This window comes from Labrus mixtus, chromosome 12 (assembly GCF_963584025.1).
Source record: "Labrus mixtus chromosome 12, fLabMix1.1, whole genome shotgun sequence".
Classification (NCBI taxonomy): domain Eukaryota; kingdom Metazoa; phylum Chordata; class Actinopteri; order Labriformes; family Labridae; genus Labrus; species Labrus mixtus.
Window position 1 is genome coordinate 5,545,312 of NC_083623.1, and position 17,038 is coordinate 5,562,349.

A 17,038-nucleotide genomic window follows, 5' to 3' on the forward strand; every position below is an offset into this window, starting at 1 on the left:
ATTATTATTATAAGTGAAGGATTCACATGTCTACAAAAGTTGCAGCTTCGGTAAAAAATATGTGTTTGTACTTCACTGTTCAAGATATTTACCACCATGCATGAACTATCAGTCTCAATATTTTCCATAATAAATAAGTCATTTTGGTTTTTCCAGCCAACACTAAATCATGGATGAGACCAAAGAAGTCTTCTGAACATGTCTGGGAAGAAACAACAACTACAGTTTGAGACGACTATGATTGAGAGAAAGAGGAAAGCCAAGCATTTATTTTGAAAAGATTAAAATCGAGGCACATGTAGAGTTTAACAAAATGAATAAGGTACTGATTAGACTGTAGTCTGCTGACCCTGTTGTGTGTGGTACGTTGATTACACCATGTATGGCCAATTTCTTTTTTGCTATATTACAATTTTAGTAGAACAGAAATTAAATGAAATACACAGAAACTTAATATATTAACCTTTTGTTTTTAAATGTGTTCTTACAGAGACCTGGTCTATAGGAAAGAACCGCCCCAAAACAATTTCAGCCCTATTGCAGCCCATCCAGCTAAACATAACATTGAACTTGAAGCTCGTCTGGGATGCATCACTGTCAGAGAGAGACAAAAGGAGTGAAAAGAAGGAGGGAGGGAGTGTGTGTGTGTGTGTGTGTGTGTGTGTTTGGAGGAGGTCAGCTCCCTATAGTGTTATCCTATAGTGTTAGAGTGCAGCAGGTCAGAGAAGAGGCGTGGCCGCTTAGAACAGCTGCTGTCAGTGACACGAGTTTTTCCTCCTCTGAGGGGTCCAGCATGACGTTATGGTCATTGTGGTGACAACAGTTGTATGCTTCATAGTGTCAAATCATCAAAAAAAATAAAATAAGTGGAAGCTATTTCCACAATAAAAACACATAAATGGTGCATGAGGGTCCAACAGCGACAGACATGTTTCTAGCATTTGTTTGCTCAGTCGCCAAAGGACGGGAAAATAGCATCTTCCTCCAGCCTTCCTTCCTTATTTCTGCAGGAAACAGAGGTATTTCCGTGGGAATCGTTGTGACTATTTGGTCACATTTTGTTGCCCTATACATTTTTCACTCCTGAGTGCAATAACCAGTGGTGGAAAGTAACAGAATGAGTACATTAAAGAGGACTTACAGTATTATACCCATTTTCTACCTTTTCAAACAGTCCCCTGTGGTCTAAATGAAACATCTGTGCATCATTACTTTACCTAATTTAAACTGAGGTACTTTTATTTTACCTATCACTTCTAATCTGCAACATTTTCAGAGTGAAATATTCTACTCTCACCACCACAACACATTTTATTTGAGCTTCATGTATATTTCAGTTGAAGATTGAAGCCAGTGGGCAACATTTCTCCTTCCTGTGACCCCTGTACTTATTAGACAATGTGTTCATTTGGCCCCTCTTGGTACATTTCAGGATTGTAGGAGTTGTTAGCAGAGCCACTAGAGAATGATATTGTCACAGTTTGAAAGTCCTGAACCCATTTGCAGATAATAAAAAAAGTATTTGAACAAAAAGGCTTCCAAAAGTCCAAGGTACAACAAAGTCCAACTTAACGTTTTACTTAAATGTCCTTCTTCCTGCATCTCCCTCTATCCCATCTTTCAAGCCCAACTCAGTTTCGGCAGACGGCTGTTCATCATGAGTCTGGTTCTGCTCTCACAATAAAGTTACAGTAAAGTCATTTTCAGTTAGCAACGTAATATGGATTTAATTTTCATCTAAAATACATGTTGCTGCAAATACTTCTTCTCTTCAGTAGATTGTGCAAATGATGATGTTATAGTTATTTTGTTGCTTTTCTGTACAAACGCTATCTGCATAAGTCTCCTACACAATCAAGTCACATTAAAAGGTATTCATCAGTTCTCAACTCATCTAGCCTCAGGACCCTCCACCAACTCCTGTGTGAAAAATCAGATTTATATCCTGAAGAATGGTGCAGTTTGGACCTCAGTCGGTTAAAAACATGTGACAGAAGTAAGAAACTGAACAAAACAAACACAAGCCACCTCTGGGTCCTGACCCACCAGTTGAGAACGAATTTCAGCTCACCTTATTCACAATGTTTTGCTCTCTGGCCCTTTATGATGCAATCTTACCAGATTTGTCATGAAGTTCTGTGAAACATTGTGTACCTTCAAGAATAATATTTGATATTTTTGATGTTGTAAGCTGTTAAATCCCAGCTCAGACGTCTTACATATGACTTTGTTACTTATTTATGCACTCCAGATTGTGAAAAAGTATTTCTTCTTTTTAATTTTGGTGCCTCAAACATCAGGTAAAACCTGAGCTTTTCTCCCCAGATGTACTATTTACTTCAAAGGCAGATGCACGAGCAGCCAGATGGTATGGAACATGTGCAGCAGCAGCAGCAGCAGACTGTGGTGAATTGAAATGGGATGGGTGTTTTGTTGTTCCCTCTGGTCTGCGCTGCAGAGTCAGGAGGGGTGTGGTCCTGACCAGCAGCTGGCCTCACCCTGCCTGACCTCTGCCCTCCCCCTCTTTAAGCTCAACCACCAGCTCTGAAACACCCACTTTGTGTCTGCCTTTTCCGCTCCCATATCACCATTACAGCTCTATTCATGACGGGTAAAGAACTTTCATGACTCCACTTGATGAGACCAGATGGATAAAGCTGCTTGAGGGAACATTGATCTCATATTTTAACAAACGTCCTCATATCCAAATCTAAAACACGATCTGCAAAACCAACAGCTCCTGCTGATGGTGTTCTAGTTTGTGGAGAAATATAGCTAAAGATGTGTCTGAAGAAGGCCACTAAGAGACACAGTGGGCTCGTTACTGTGCCACGTCAAAAACTTGCTGAAGTCCAGACGTGTTTAAACTGTTAATTAATAATAAATTAAAAAGAGAAACATGACGGTGACTAGAGTGAACAGAAAATATACAAGCCCTATCATCTGTGTCCGAGTCACACCGCACAACTCAACACTCCCTTTCCTCTTTCTTTTGTCATGCTCAGAAGGATAACTCCTTCTGGGGCCCCATTAGGGAGGTTCCCTACTGTCATTGCAAACGTTTCACATTTTAAGCCACTGCTGTGGTTGTGTCATCCCTTGCAGAGGCGCTGCTCGTCATCAGGCAAGGCGGGCGACTGCTTGGGGCCCCGGATCAGACCCCTGAGGGCTCAAAAATTTAACCCAAAATGTGAAAATTTATGCAATGACAGTAGGGAACCTCCCTAAGTGGGCACAATCTGCCAGCACTCACTCTCAATGCCCTGCTAAGCATTGCAGCGTGGTTGCTGTGAAAACCAAAGATTGTCAATGAAGGTCAACAAAGAAAAATTAAGAGGAATTATACGTCTACAGGACAGAAAAAAAGAAACAGGAAAAAAGAGGAAGAGGAGGAAGTAAAAGCTGGCAGACATAATGGTGATGAACGCTGGTTGGAGGGGCCCCCGATTGATTTCTGCCTAGGGCCCCAACAGACTGTAGAATCACCACTGATCCCTTGGGGGCCCCCGAGCATTTGCCTGCTGTGACTGTTGCCAAGCAGGGCCTCTGTGAATTTTAATAAAACTGAATAATAATAAACAGGTGAATAATAAAGGTTATGGCTCCTACATTCATTCTGATATATTTATTCCATTGGAAAGATTGTTATGAAATTTGGTATTAGAGATCTAAGGTCCATTGAGAACATATTTGGAGATATTTTGACAATCCTTTAGCAGCACCGTCATATTTCATGTACCTGATTTCACGTTTTTAAGTGCTGGACCATCTCAACAACTGGATGAAAATAATAAAAATGTATATGACAACATCCGCAAAGAGATGAATCCTCTCACTTTGTCCACAGGGGGCGCCAAAATCAACAGAACACCAAAGTTCCCCAGCGGAGCTTTAACCGTTGTGGTAATTATTTAAAGACTTCCTCAATTTTTCTTGATAGATACTAGCAGGAATGATGCTCCGTCAAAATAAAATAAGTCAAAACTTTTATTCAACAATAAAAAGTTAAACATATTTAGAAATGACCTTTAAAACAAACTTGACATATAAAAGTTGAACATACAGAAATAAAACTGTCATGTTGTAGCAGCACAAACGACATTTTGTAATCACAGTCCCTTCAAAGTAAAAGCTTCCTTAATTGTTCTCGTCCATATCTGATAGATGAAGCTCAACATCAGAACATGATTGCTTCGGAAAAGGCAAAATCAGATACTGTAGTCCTTCCTCACCCTGCAGACGGGTGCAGTATAAACGGGAAGACGTGCAGAAAATAAATAGCCTGCTAAAGTGTAACCCGACTCCTGCAGATCAGCAGAGGTCAGTCAGCGTCTCCTGCTGTCTGAAGGGCAGCGGATGCAGATTAGAGGTGGAGGAGGCATCACACACTGCAGGAACCAAAAATAAGATGACTGCTAACACAGCAGCTTCTGGGTTCAAGAATCATTATTTAGTCTGCTTTGACATCACACCATTCAACTCTCATCAACTGCTTCCCTGAAACACTGCTAGTAAGACTTTCAGCGAGTGTGAAACTAAACTTTAGATGATTCAATTTCTGACAGAATAAAATGGAACTTTGTTTTTAGCTGATGAAACGAATCTGTTCAAAGTAAAAGTCCATGAACATACATCATCTGTTAAACTCTGCTGTCGTCTGAGTATAATGTGCCAGGCACTCCTGAGGAAAATAATTCTCACTCTTGCAGCAAAAACAATGAACCCAAACCTGTAGTCCAACTCTCTAAAGCTGTATTCACACATACACAAACATTCCTGAAAATGTAGAAATCTTAAGACTGAGCTGCATGTGTGCACACAAACGGACTCATTTTTCACCCCGATTTTACGTGGACTTTTCCCTGCCGGCTCCCTAGTACATTTTCCACATGAAGTCAGAGTGAGCTGATGTGTGAAGGCAGCAGGTAATTCAGGAAAAATTCACAGCTAGCAAGCGGGCTAGGTGGTGATCATTTATATCATGCAACTAGTGAGTGACTGGTGTGATCATCGTACCAGAATAAAGCAGCTTCGTACTCTTTTCTGATCTCCCCAGTTTGTTATTTTCCTCTCAACCCGTTCACACCATGAATCCATCAAATAACATGTAGCATTGATAACAAGTCAAAAAATGTCATTATGACTGGATATCAAGTCAACATTGGGACTTCAGCATCAGTTTTGCGTCACTTCCTGCCTCCTGAGAAACCTTCCTCCCATCTGAGGGGGACATGTGAATAAAAACTTTCAGGGGTGGGCTGTCTTAAAATTTGCAATTTTTTTTTTTAGAAGTGCATGTGTGAAAGCAGCTTAAAAGATCAGTTACTTCACTCAATTTTCAAGATGTCGAACCTTAAAAGGGAGTATTAGATCATCTTCAGATAAAAATCAGAAAAAACTCAACACAGCAAGATCTCTTAAGTCTCTTTTTAGGCATTTTGGAAGTCAGTCTTATTGGAACGTCCTCTTTCCAGCACTAACCCGTCTCCTTGTTTAGGAGAGGCAGGAATCAAGATGTGCGTTGATCTTTGACTCCTGCACCTTTGCTTGGCACACAGGACAGCTGACCATCACTGCAGAGGAGGAGGATGAAGAAGAAGCAGAAGAGGAGGAGGAGGCAGAGGAGGAGGAGGGGGAGGAGGAGGAGGTGGTAGCAGTGGCAGTTCTCTGCTGCATTGCGGGGGATTTTGTCTTCACCAACTCCCTCGACGCCGCTGAGTCGCTGCCTAACGTCTTCTGGAAGAAGTCGAAGATGCTGGCTGAGCTGTTTCGCTCGTCCCACGGCCTCTTCCTTGAGACAGACCCTGATGCGCTCTCACTGTTAGAATGATTGAAGTACTTGGACTGTGTCGGTTTCACAGGGCTGCCTTTACTTCCTGATGAGGAAAACGTAGAACTGCTTGGTTTACTGGGACTGGGTTTGGATGTTTTTGGAGAGGAAGCTGAGTTGTTACTTTGTTGTTTAGGAAAGAAGGAAGAAGCAGAGGTAGCACCCGTTGAATTGTTCGGCGAATCTTTTTTAGTTTCTGTGTTTGAGTTAGAGGTTTGACTTAGTGATTTCCTGAAGTTTGTGCGGTTAAAGAGGTCTTCAATTGATTTTTGTTTGCTCTGATTTGCTTCTTGGCTGCTGCTGCCGCCGCCTTGAGCTCTGGAGATTCTCACTGGAGAGCCGTTAATGTTGACAAAAGCCCGCGTGTTACTGACAGACCTCTTCACAGGGGGCTTCTGCCATGTGGCGGCACCCGGTCTGACGGAGGTAAAGGTGTTGGAGAGTCCTGGGGAGTTTTTAGCTGGAGGTGAAGGGGTGAGGAGTTTCTTTGGAGAGGAGACGGGCACTGGTGGTTTTGAAGACGTGGAGGTCTGTGACTGCCCTCCCAGTAGGAAACCTTTACCGCTGAATGGGATAATGTTTCTGATGTCCTGTAATCCAGAACCTGAGAGGGAGAAAGGAACACATTCAGAGGCAGGAAGGAAGGCAGGCATACTTTATACTTTAAGATGTTCGACTGAGATAATTACTGTACTCAATACGTGGTGAAAGGATTCTCAAAAAATGAAACACAATACCATTTTAGAAGTTTCACATTTCAGAAAACTGAAACTATTCACTTATTTTCTGATAGCCTGATAAACTGATTTATACCCAAGTGTAGAACTGACCTGTGGTGGTTTAGAGGAATCTACCGTGCCATGCCAAAATTCAGCACAGGATAAAACCACAATGTTCTGTTTATACTTTTTAGCTTAGCCTTTTTCACATCTGCACTCCTGAAAATGTCTAGATCATTTCAAAACGACTGCTCCGGATATTCTCCTGACCTGGCTGTTCACATATGAACCTCACAGTGGGAGACTATACCTGTCAGGTGGGGGGTGTGCGGGGGGGTCTCTTGAGGTAAGACGTGACGTAAAAAAAACAACAATGCGGAAGTAAGGGACGAAGCAACAGAGTCCGCTATATGATGCAACAATGAGAAAATTTGCCTTTGTATAAATGCTACGTGCAGTTCGAAACTGCTCCTGGAAATATCATTTTTCAGGAGTTTTCTGCAAGTGTGAAAGCTCTAATAGTGTCATAAGTCAGCTATGGAGAATTATGTTACATTTTTATATAGTAAAGCAAGCCATTCTGGCTGATGAGTAGTGCCTATTTTTTTTATTTAACATCCAAAAAGGAAGCAAATAAGAGTTTTGCAAGTGAACCCAACTTTTTGTGGTTTATAACAGCAACACATAAAAGAAAAAACAAATTATCACCTGCAGTTGTACTTGAAGGCTTTCCATTTCCTGGGCCCTTCTTCTCCAAAGACTTCCCGTCCTTTTTTCCATCCTTCTTTCCTTTTTTGCCGTATCCTTCGGGCTCTTTAACCTTGGTGTAAGTCCCTCCACACGTCCTCCTGTGGTCCTCCCACCAGGGGTCCTGGGAGGAGGGAGCCCGGTTCATGGCCCTCTTTACGAAGCCGAAGTAGGGTTTGCGGTTCTGACAGGGCCCGTCGCATTTCCACCAGTGCTGCCGATACACATCGACCTCATCGTGGAAGCTGTGGTAGACCTGAGGAGGAAAGAGACGCGTTTCAGAATATGTTTTATATGCTGAAACAAGATAAGACAAAAGAAGTGTAATAACAAATAAACCCACAGAAATCTTTGTCCCTGTGGCGTCGTTGATCCGGTTCATGTGTTTGCAGAACTCAGGACCATGACCGTCTCTGTCTCTGTTGTTCTGGGTCACAAACAGCAGCGCGTGGATCATTTCATGAAGGAGAGTCTGTGGAAACAAGATAAATGAGAGGTTTCCCACTACAACATCATACAAGACACATACAGTTGCAGCTTGAGCTTTAGGGCAGGTGGCAAAATGTATATGGACTGAAATTCATAGGAGGAGTTGTTATGCATAAGAGGAATTTTGGTCCTAATTACTTTCCCCCTATAAGTGCAATCTACTTTCTTTACTGCATGCAAATTACAAGATTTTAAGTGTTTTACTATAAGAGAAATATAAAGCGAGACTGGCTTACCTGCACAAGATCTTTTCTCGGTCTGAGCTTCAGCAGAGGCTCACTCAGTCTGATCGAACACAGCCCACCTCGGCCCTCGTAAGAACACACACCAGCACACCTGCAAGACAACAAACAAGAGGAACATGGGTCACTAAAGACAGGAGGCACACATCTGCTATAACCCTTATTGGAGAGGTTATGTACATACATGCTCACTAGGTTATTTGGTGGTTTTAATAGTGCATAATGCCAAACCTCCAATGAACAAACTAAACCTCATTTTTTAATTCTCAAGTGAACTATTACTCAACTAGACAAACCAATAACCTCTACCTACCAATGTGTCGTACATCTCAAGGACTCAATAAGACACCGTGGAGTCAAATTATGGAACACGCATATTTATTTACCTGATGATTTTTTGTCTTTTTCTAGATATAAATTGAGACTCAGAAACGTGTTGATGTCAGAAAGATTTGTAGTGAATTGTCCTGATTTTGTTATATTGTCTACGTACTGTATGTCCTGTTTTGCTCTATTTTTATGTTTTCAATGTTTGTATGTAATTTTCAATTGGGGTAAATTTTATTTGTGACAGTAAATATTCTTACTTTGTTATTTTTTATTGTATTTTATTTTAACTTTGTTTAATCTCTTAATGTTCAGGGTAATAGAAAAATATAAAACATCATTATGATAATGTTTATAACTATAGTCTGACTGTAATTAATCATTTATGGAAGCTTTTCATTTATTTATTTTTTTCCTTTTATTGTTTTAATTTGGTTAACTGACAACTGTTTTCTGTTTTGTGAAATCAGGTTACTTTTCTTTTTTTTTTTTTGCAGCTATTCTTGTTTTCATATACAGTATAAATGAAATATTTAAAGGGTAGGCATAATAAGCCTCAGCTTCATTCTACACCTTTTCGGCCATTGTTTTTTTTTATTATTGTACGTGTATATTCTATGCTTTGTGGTCATGGACCGAAATAAATATTTACTACTACTACTAATATGAGGTTTTGAGATAAGCCCTCAAGGGTTTCTACCTCACCTGCACATGTGTTTTATTTTTTAGTTATTTTTAATTTTCTGTTTGATTCTTCTTTCAAAAAATGTGCAAATAAACTAAACTAAAAAAAAAACTAAACTAAAAAAAACTAAACTAAACTAAACTAAAAAAAAACTAAACTAAACTAAATTAAACTAAAAAAAACAAAAACTAAATAAACTAAACTAAAAAAACAAAACTAAATCTCAGGACCATTTTTTTTAATTCAACAGTGTTGATTCAGTGTTTGTCAACATACTGAGCTTTTATAATCAGTGACTTACAGTGTCATTCTGGGGCTCCACTTCACCTCCACCCCGCAGAGTTTCCCCCAGAAGAACGTGTCATTAAACTCCAGGAACATGGCTCTAACATCGGGGCTGGGGTCCAGCGTCTCCCAGGTCTCATCCACGATGGACAGCGGCCTCTCGGGTCGAGCAGTCGGCTTCCAGTAGGGGACAACACCGCTGCTGCTGCTGCTGCTGCTGCTTCCTCCACCTACAGATACCTCCACCTTTCGTTTCTTGCTGCTTTGCCCCCCCGAGTCCTCGAAGCTGTTTGATGAAAACAACGACGTCTCGTATTCATTGTTAAACTGCTCCTGGAGCTGGATGGCGAGCAGCAAATCTCCGTCCATCACAAAAAGAGAAAGTAAAAATAATAAGATAAGCTAGCTGGATATGTAGCTCCGGTTGACGTTTAGTGATCCAGGGCTTTTAAACTTCAAGTGACAGATTCACAGGCGACACAAAACAGACTTTCAATAACACAATTATTAAAAAACACACAGATTCGTGTCATAGTTCCAGAGAAAACATTAAAATCTTCATATTGGACGAAATCGGTTCCTAGCTGTTAGACCAAAACTAGCGCTAACGGCTGTCGTGTCAACCCGGACATGGTAGAAATTAACAACATCCGGCAAGGTTTTCAAAATAAAACTTATGTAATAAAAACTAACAATCAGAATCAGCTTTATTGGCCAGGTATGCTTAAACACACAAGGGATTTTACTTTGGTAAACTGTGCTCTCTTTGTACGAAGGTATAACATTAAATATCAATAAACACAAAAACAAACAAATAAGCAAAGACTAATATGTACAAGAAAACATATTTATGACAAGAAAACATTATTTTCATTTCATTGTACAGTGTTCCCCTTTGTTATTTTCTTGTATTATATCTTTGCTTTAATACAGTGTATAACTTCTGTACAGTTTATTTTAAATCCCTTAGCTGTTACTACAACTTATTTATTTTAACTTTTACTTTTTTTTGTACTTTTTACTCTTTTTTTTCTTATAATGCTATTCTATTTTATTTATAATTTTAACTTTTTTTTGTAGAAGCTGACTCAGGGAGAAATGCACAAGAATTCCAATGTACCTGTACTGTCCTGTACCTGTGCAAATAGCAATAAACATCTATTCTATTCTATTCTACAAGGCTAAATAAGATAATAGTGCAGTGGTGAATAGTACAAAGTTTGTGTTATTTCTGTTAGATAAGCAACAACATTTTAAGACATACACATTCAGATAACAGGGGGTCGATTATTGGCCGTGAATCGCCGTAAATTTCAAATGTATAATATTTTTTTTGGTTGCTGCAATTTTAATTTCAGGTTCTCTCAAACACTTGACAATACTTCCGGTTCTTTGAAATAACTGCGAGTGATTCCTGGGATTTGTAGTCGTATGATGGCCATCACATAATCTACTCGGGGTTTTCTGTGTAATTTACGGATTAAAACAATGTAAAATTACACAAATATATGTCTTTCATTACTTTTTATTTTTATTATGTAACTATATACTTTTTATTCCCTTTAAATTCGACTTTAAATGATTTCTTGGATATGTTTTTGTTGGCCATCTAGTTGTCATGGTCCCGTGACGTCCCAGGGAGTCAACCCAGTTTACCACTTCCTGTTTTGGGTTGTTAGCGGATATGAACTGAGGTGGTTCCATGAACTCCTCTTCTTGTCGTAATTCGCAGCCAATTTATTGTTAATTAGTGAACTTTAACAACACGAAAGATGTCGGAAACGGGGAACCGGCTGCGGAAGCTGCTCGAATCGCCCAATTTCGACCCGCAGAATTACGTGAAGCAGCTGTCCCAGCAGTCCGATGGCGACAGAGACCTGCAGGAGCACCGTCAGAAAATCCAAAACCTGGCCGACGAAACGGCTCAAAACCTGAAGAAAAACGTCTATAAGAACTACAGGCAGTTTATAGAAACGGCCAAAGAGATTTCCTACCTGGAGAGCGAGATGTACCAGCTGAGTCACATCCTGACGGAGCAGAAGAGCATCATGGAGAGCATCACGCAGGCCTTACTCTCCACAGACAAGGACGAGACCTCCAAGGAGATGCAGGCTGCTTTCCCCAAAGAAACCGAAGAGGTGAAGCAGAGGACGCTCACCTCTCTGCTGGAGAAAGTGGAGGGGGGTAAAAACATCATGGACACCCCAGGGAGGCACCTAGTCTACAACGGTGACCTTGTGGAGTTCGATGTCGACAACATGTCCCAGATCCAGAAGGTGCACGCTTTCCTGATGAACGACTGCCTGTTGATCTCCACCTGGTTGCCCAACCGCAGAGGAGCGGTGAAGTACAAGTACAACGCCCTGTATGACCTGGAGAGCTTCGCCGTGGTCAACGTGAAGGACAACCCTCCGATGAAGGACATGTTCAAGATCCTCATGTTCCCAGACAGCCGCATCTTCCAGGCGGAGAACAGCAAGATCAAGAAGGAGTGGCTGGAGATCCTGGACGAGACCAAGAAGAACAAAGTCTCAAAAGACAAGCACAAGAAGGAGGAGGAGGTGCCCGCTTCGCCCGTCCGAGCCGAGGTGTCCACCAACCCGTTCGACGTGGAGGACGAGCAGCCGGCGGACGCGGAGGAAAGCGTGGACCTCAGCCTCGAGTGGATCCAGGAGCTGCCGGAGGACCTGGACGTGTGCATCGCCCAGAGGGACTTTGAGGGCGCCGTCGACCTCCTGGACAAGCTCAACGAGTACCTGAAAGACCAGCCGGTCACCCCGAGGGTCAAGGAGCTGAGGGTGAAGGTGGACGAGCGCGTGCGGCAGCTGACGGAGGTTCTGGTGTTTGAGTTGTCTCCGGATCGGTCGCTTCGGGGTGGACCTAAAGCCACCAGGAGGGCCGTGTCCCAGCTCATCAGACTAGGTCCTACTTCGTTTCTAATTTCATCTATCGCACTCAACTTCACATTTATATGCCATATAATTAAATCTGTGTGTGTGTGTGTGTGTGTGTGTGTTGCAGGCCAGTCCACAAAAGCCTGCGAGCTGTTCCTGAAGAATCGCGCCGCCGCCGTCCAAACGGCCATACGGCAGCTCCGCATCGAGGGAGCCACGCTGCTCTACATCCACAAGCTCTGCAACATCTTCTTCACCAGCCTGCTGGAGACCGCCAAGGAGTTCGAGATGGACTTCGCGGGGAACACGGGCTGCTACTCGGCCTTCGTCGTCTGGTCCAGAACGGCCATGAGGATGTTCGTGGACGCCTTCAGCAAACAGGTAGGAAGAGGGTGAAAAAAAAAAAAAAAAAGCAGAATGTCAGACTGACAGTGATCCGCCTGTTACATGTGGGAGCTTTGAAGATTAGATTAGTAGACGTAGCGGTATGCATACATTAAACTTTTCTTAAGAATCTGGAGTTGTACTTAAAGCTCAGCTGAGGAGCTCGCTCGCTCTACGTTTAATACCTCTGTGATCATGCACGATGTCCCTGTAGTTGCTTTAAAGAAAGAGAGAAACAGACTGATTTCCATACATTTGACTGGCTTTTACAGGCGCACACTGGAAGAAGAATAAAACTGCATGCATGAGCACAACTCCTCAGACATGAAGAGCTGCGATCACAAACGCTGACTGTTGATTTGAACAGATTTGAAGATATAAAAGTGCATCGAAAGAGATGATTTATGACCTTATCAGCTTTCCAAACGCTGAGTCAAGTCTAGTTAGGTCGACTTCATTTATAAAGCACATTGAAAAACAACTGAGGTTGACCAAAGTGCTTCACACGATTCAAAGTGAAAACATGAAATCAAAGAATTCATCACACTTTATAAAATAAAAGTCAAATCTGTCTGGATTTTTATTTTTTATTTAACCTTTATTAAACCAGGTAAAGAACCCATTGAGATCAGGATCTCTTTCACAAGGGTGACCTGGCCATGAGGGCAGCAGCACACATCATAAAAAAGCATCACATGATAAAGAGATAGTTTACAAACAATAAGTTAATTTACAATGTGCAAATTGATTTACAGATCAAGTGCAGAATCTTGATCACGGATTCCAAATCAGAAACACAGGCACTGTCCAATTGTCTCGCGCTTTTTTATCTTTTAAGATCGAGCCAAAGGCTTCGAGTCATTTTGGAGAAAGTTCCATGCGGTGGGAGCAGCAAAACTAAACGCTCTTTTCCCGAGCTCAGTGCGGACACGAGGCACAGACAGTTTAAAGACATCACAGGGATTAAACGTTCTCATCCCGAAAGGGAGGCCACAGAGTAGAGAGGGGTCTTAGGCGGATCTTATTTGAAATGGTAAGCCGTTCCACAGGTCTGGAGCAGCTGTCACAAAGGCTCGGTGGCCCCTGGTTTACAGTCTAGTTTTTGGCACATCCAGGTGCAGCTGATTGGCTCTAGACTTTGAAACTTAGTTTAAAAAGAGGGAAGAGTAGTTAGATGATTTAACCTCAAACAATCATTGTTTTGGGACATTTTTGTTTAAACTCGCTGACTACCTGACAAGCTCATTAACCGGTTAGATTCAGGATAATTGTTGGCACATCACACACAGGCACTAGATGTTCCCATTGGGTGAAAAATGTAACTTACATCCTGTTTCCCGTCTCTGCAGGTGTTTGACAGTAAGGAGAGTCTGTCCACTGCAGCAGAGTGCGTCAAAGTAGCGAAGGAGCACTGTCAGCAGCTGACGGAGATCGGCCTGGACCTGACCTTCACCCTGCAGTCGCTGCTGGTCAAAGACATCAAGGCGGCTCTGCTCAGCTACAAAGACATCATCATGGAGGCCACGAAGCACCGCAACTCGGAGGAGATGTGGAGGAGGATGAACCTCATGACCCCCGAGGCTCTGGCTAAACTTAAGGTGGAATTTACTTTGGTGGAAATTTGTTGTCATTATTTTTCAGTGTACAAAAAGAAGGTAAATTAAACAAATAAGCAAAGTTCATGTAGCAGCTTCACCTAAGTGAAAATAAAAACAATGACGTATTAAAGCATTAGAGTAATTAAATGAATTAGAAATGTAGCAACAAACAAAAAACAGGTCTCAGAGGTTTGACATATTAAACTTTGAACAGTGAAATCTAAACATTTCCAACCTTAAATTTAAAGAGAATGTAACCTTTAAAATCATGTAAATCTCCATGGTTACAGATAGTTTTCTAAACGTTTGTCTCTTAGTTTTGTCTCCTGGTCTTATGTGATGCCAGTCAAACCACGTTTACAGACTTTGATTTTCTAATTTTTTACGATAAAGTTTAGAGCTGGATAATTTAAAGGCTAGAAGGTAGAGTTTTCTATTTGTATTCAGAGTATAGTGTAGGTGTACCTGCACTGTTCATCACTTTTCTTAACTATTACATATTTATGGTTTTAGTAATTCACTTGTATGGAATTGAATGATTATTTAACTGACATGTTTTACCGACGAATGAATGTATTTTGTTATTTTGCTACTGCATCAGAACTCTGTGAAGTCCAAGACAAATTTCCCACTGGGACAATAAAGTTAATCTTAATCTTAATCTTAGAGTAAGGTTGTCTAAACTGGGGATACTTCGATGCTTTCCTGCTTGAAATGGATGACTTCTCTTTCATTTTGTAATTATTTATTATTTTATTTATCATGTAGTATCAAAAGGTCACAAAGATATATATATATATATAAAAAACTACAGGTTTCATGCAGCCTTTATTTTGAAAGGACAGGGGATACTGTAGGAAATAGAATAAGAGAGTGGGGAATGACATTCAGATTCGGATTCAGATTCAGATTCTTTATTGTCCCACAAGAGGAAATTTGCGTTGCAACAGGAGCTCACAGAAGACAAGAAACACAAAAGACAACATCAGCATAAAACATGGACCAAAACGAATTGGAAAATCAGACAACAAAGCAAAATATAAAAACAGCACAATAAAATCAGTCAAGAGCCCATACCAGAATGGAAATTCAAGTTATTAAAGTGCAAAGTGGAGGTGTGCAAATGTGCAATTCAAGTGCAAAAAATGCAAGAAAGGAGCCTCAGGTCTGATTTGATCACTGTTATCTTGTGTATATGAATATGAACGTATTCTATTGTTCTCTCTGCAGGATGAGATGCGCACCTGCGGCATGGGCAGCTTCGAGCAGTACATGGGCGAGGACTGCTGGGTGAACCTGAGCTACACCATCGTGGCCTTCACCAAGCAGATGATGAGCTTCCTGGAGGAAGGCCTGAAGCTCTACTTCCCCGAGCTGCACATGGTGTTCCTGGAGAGCCTGAGGGAGATCATCCTGGTGGCCGTGCAGCACGTGGACTACAGCCTGCGCTGCGAGCAGGAGGCCGAGAAGAAGGCGTTCATCGTGCAGAACGCCACCTTCCTCCACGACACCGTGCTGCCCGTGGTGGAGCGGAGGTTCGAGGAGGGCGTGGGCAAGCCGGCCAAACAGCTGCAGGACCTGAGGAAGAGCACGAGGCCGGTCAGGATCAACCCAGAGAGCACCACGTCTCTGGTCTGATTAGGAGTTATTCTGAGACTGCTTTACAGGATGGTGGACAAAAAAAACCACATATGTGCTTTTACACTTTGGACATTTCAACCCTAACTTTAGAGATAACTGCTCAACAGTGGCTGAAGGTTGAAGGACAAGACATGACATGACAGGATGCAACAAACAAAGCTGAAGGTAGGTATGATTTAGAAAGCTGCTCTACACCTGAAATCGACTTAACACCACTTAAATGCTTACTGCTGTTGGCTGATACCGAGGAAAACAGGCGTTCAAATATCCCCATTGCTGTTTCCAATATTTGACTTTGAGCCGTGAACATGTTCCTGTTTTCATGTCAGGACATAATGAGAGGTAAGAAGTGCACTGTTTGCTCAAATTGTGCAACAAATAATTGAATCTTCGTAACACATTTCAGACAAACGGATACTTTTCTGACAGTTTTCTTTGCAGGTGATCCTGTTTTCTTTTAGATTTCTTTAAAAAATGGATTATCAGATATTGGCAAACAAATCTGATCTGAATGAGATATGTATTCACTTACAATAGAACTAATCATTATTCTTGCTGAGTTGGAAGCAGTACATTATTAGCGTGTTTGATTCAAACTCTTACTCGATGCCACTGAACTATAATCAGACACTAACTCGTTTTTTAAGACACTCGGACTGATCGAAAGGGACGACTGAAAAGCTAAAGCACTTGTTGATGTTCATGTTGTGTTTAAGAAGAACACGAGAAATGTAATAAAGATTGTTATGCACAAGAGCAACTTTTGTATTTTTTTGTGATTTCATTTGTTATTCTATTTCTTTATTTCTCTGTGGGGTTACTTGTGACCCTGTTGTCTCTCTCCCTGGTTCTCCGCCCTCCCTCTACCTGAGTGCAACGGAGGAGGAGGGGGATTTAGAGGAGCAGGTAGAGGACAGAGGTGCGGCTCACACACACTGAGGAGAGCTTCCTCTTAGATTTTTTTCTTATTTTTCTTCCACAAACACAGCACACTGACACTCAGCATGTTTTATCTCACTGGGTTTGGTTATTTTATTTAGTGTTATATTTACCTGGAGATCTCCGCTAGTCCTGTTTTCAGTCTTTTTGAACGGCTGTGGCTCAGTCGGTAGAGTTGGTCGTCTCTCAACTGGAAGGTCGGGGATTCAATCCCCAGCTCCTGCAGCCACATGTCCAATGTCTCCTTGGGCAAGACAC

General features: G+C 41.6%; 2 protein-coding genes across 2 annotated transcripts; one reads left to right on the top strand and one right to left on the bottom strand.

The window, feature by feature from the left end:
* Window positions 1–3,969: 3,969 nt before the first annotated feature.
* sprtn (SprT-like N-terminal domain) lies at window positions 3,970–9,962 on the bottom strand. The gene is made up of 5 exons (XM_061051634.1): window positions 9,341–9,962; window positions 8,022–8,121; window positions 7,640–7,768; window positions 7,258–7,552; window positions 3,970–6,434 (listed from the first exon to the last, which is right to left on the bottom strand). Exons 1-5 carry the CDS (start codon window positions 9,691–9,693, stop codon window positions 5,494–5,496), a joined length of 1,818 nt encoding a protein of 605 aa, XP_060907617.1. The 5' UTR covers window positions 9,694–9,962; the 3' UTR covers window positions 3,970–5,493.
* Window positions 9,963–10,980: 1,018 nt separating this feature from the next.
* exoc8 (exocyst complex component 8) lies at window positions 10,981–16,597 on the top strand. The gene is made up of 4 exons (XM_061051636.1): window positions 10,981–12,246; window positions 12,346–12,599; window positions 13,952–14,200; window positions 15,431–16,597. The coding sequence occupies exons 1-4, from the start codon at window positions 11,097–11,099 to the stop codon at window positions 15,836–15,838; spliced, it is 2,061 nt and encodes a 686-aa protein (XP_060907619.1). The 5' UTR covers window positions 10,981–11,096; the 3' UTR covers window positions 15,839–16,597.
* Window positions 16,598–17,038: the final 441 nt, after the last annotated feature.